The sequence below is a fragment of the Zeugodacus cucurbitae genome, chromosome 5 (assembly GCF_028554725.1).
Source record: "Zeugodacus cucurbitae isolate PBARC_wt_2022May chromosome 5, idZeuCucr1.2, whole genome shotgun sequence".
Lineage (NCBI taxonomy): Eukaryota > Metazoa > Arthropoda > Insecta > Diptera > Tephritidae > Zeugodacus > Zeugodacus cucurbitae.
In genome coordinates this window covers 64,115,657-64,117,122 of record NC_071670.1, presented here as the reverse complement: position 1 = coordinate 64,117,122, position 1,466 = coordinate 64,115,657, and the positions used below count along the sequence as shown (strand labels likewise).

Sequence of the window (1,466 nt, the reverse complement as noted above, 5' to 3'; positions counted from 1 at the left end):
AAACAATTGATACTTGTAAGGCGGTCTTCGGCAACAAAAACAAACGCAACTTCGCTCACAACACGCAAACAAAAAAACACACAAGAAAATAATAATTTCTTTAAATACATACATTCTTCTTGATATTGCCTCTCACATACTCGTTTATAACTATATATTGTATGTATGCATGCAAAGTGTACATATAAAGAGGTGCTAAACATATATTTAACGCTGATTAAATTATTTGAGAAATACTATTTATTTTTTTTGTGATTATTACAATGAATTTATTGCAGTCTATATATATTCATGCTAATATGTATTAATGTATGTGTCTCCGTATCTGTCTATGCTTACACTTAATAATTTTGTTTTTGTATTACTACATCACTTTCAGATTGAGTGGAGTGAATATCAAATCATCGCCGATTTTCTCCGTTTGTATAATCGTTGTCGAGGTGATAATCATTGTTATAGATTGGTGTATAATAGTGGGTTCGAAATATTTTTTGTACAGCGGTCGCTCTGGATTGTCCGAACTACAAAAACAATGAGAGTGAAATTATTAATTTTTTATACTAAATAACGCTAGCAAGAAAAATACTTACGGACAACAAATGATTTCTTCGTAGACCGTATAGCCGCAGTGACCGACATTATTGGCCACTAGGCCTTTCCTGGTCATGGTCGCCTCTAAATGTGGACATTGCTTCTCCACCGAACAGATACCCTCATACTTGTTGGTAACGCAGTCATCGCCCTCTGGTGAAATAAAAAAAAAAAACAGAAATAAATATTTCGTTATAATATAGAAATCACAGAAATCCACTTCCAAAGATTTCTTCTAGATCTGTTATCACTTCACACACATACAATGCAAGACAGAGGTCACACTTTCTACTTACCATATAACACTATTTCTGGCGGTTTTGCCTGGGCTAAGCAGCAAATGGACACGAATAGTAAGCACGACAGGTAGCTAATATTTCTCAACATGTTTACCATTAATTTATTTTAATTTTAAACAAGAAAATCTTAATTGTAAATGTGTTAAATTTTATTGTTATGTTTGCGGTTGATTACTTAAACGGGAGCGACGTACCAAAGCCAACGGCAGTAGCTAGACAAGTGAAATGAAGCTTCGCACACGGAATGTACTGGTTTCTGAGCTGGCTCACACTGCGGGAGAAGATATATATGTGAATACATATCAGAATGTGTAGATAAGAGTATTCAGCTGAAACGGGTTTTTTTAAGAATTAAGCTGCGCTCTTCGCTTGAACGTCTTTAAATGTATTCTTTCGCTAGAAGCAATAACGAAAATTCCCCCTAGAGTTGCCAGTTATGCGACGGATTAACGGTTTACGTTAGAGAAAATGTACCATTCAAAGTAATCGAAGAAGTAATGTGTCATTATTATATATATATACATATATAAATACGTAACAAGCTCCATATATATTGATTAATTCCCACTTAAAAGC

At 34.1% G+C, this 1,466-nt stretch overlaps 1 protein-coding gene across 1 annotated transcript; it reads right to left on the bottom strand.

Annotated features, from left to right (window-relative positions):
- Nucleotides 1-222: 222 nt before the first annotated feature.
- Nucleotides 223-1,150, bottom strand: LOC105208799 (uncharacterized). Its single transcript, XM_011178838.3, has 3 exons — nucleotides 888-1,150; nucleotides 591-744; nucleotides 223-521 (listed from the first exon to the last, which is right to left on the bottom strand). The coding sequence occupies exons 1-3, from the start codon at nucleotides 985-987 to the stop codon at nucleotides 365-367; spliced, it is 411 nt and encodes a 136-aa protein (XP_011177140.2). The 5' UTR covers nucleotides 988-1,150; the 3' UTR covers nucleotides 223-364.
- Nucleotides 1,151-1,466: the final 316 nt, after the last annotated feature.

Coding starts and splice junctions, on each gene's coding strand:
- LOC105208799 (XM_011178838.3), bottom strand. CDS start 987: ATGGTAAACATGTTGAGAAATATTAGCTACCTGTCGTGCTTACTATTC. Junction 745..887: donor GCCAGAAATAGTGTTATATG/GTAAGTAGAAAG, acceptor TTATTTCACCAG/AGGGCGATGACTGCGTTACC. Junction 522..590: donor GAAGAAATCATTTGTTGTCC/GTAAGTATTTTT, acceptor TTGTTTTTGTAG/TTCGGACAATCCAGAGCGAC.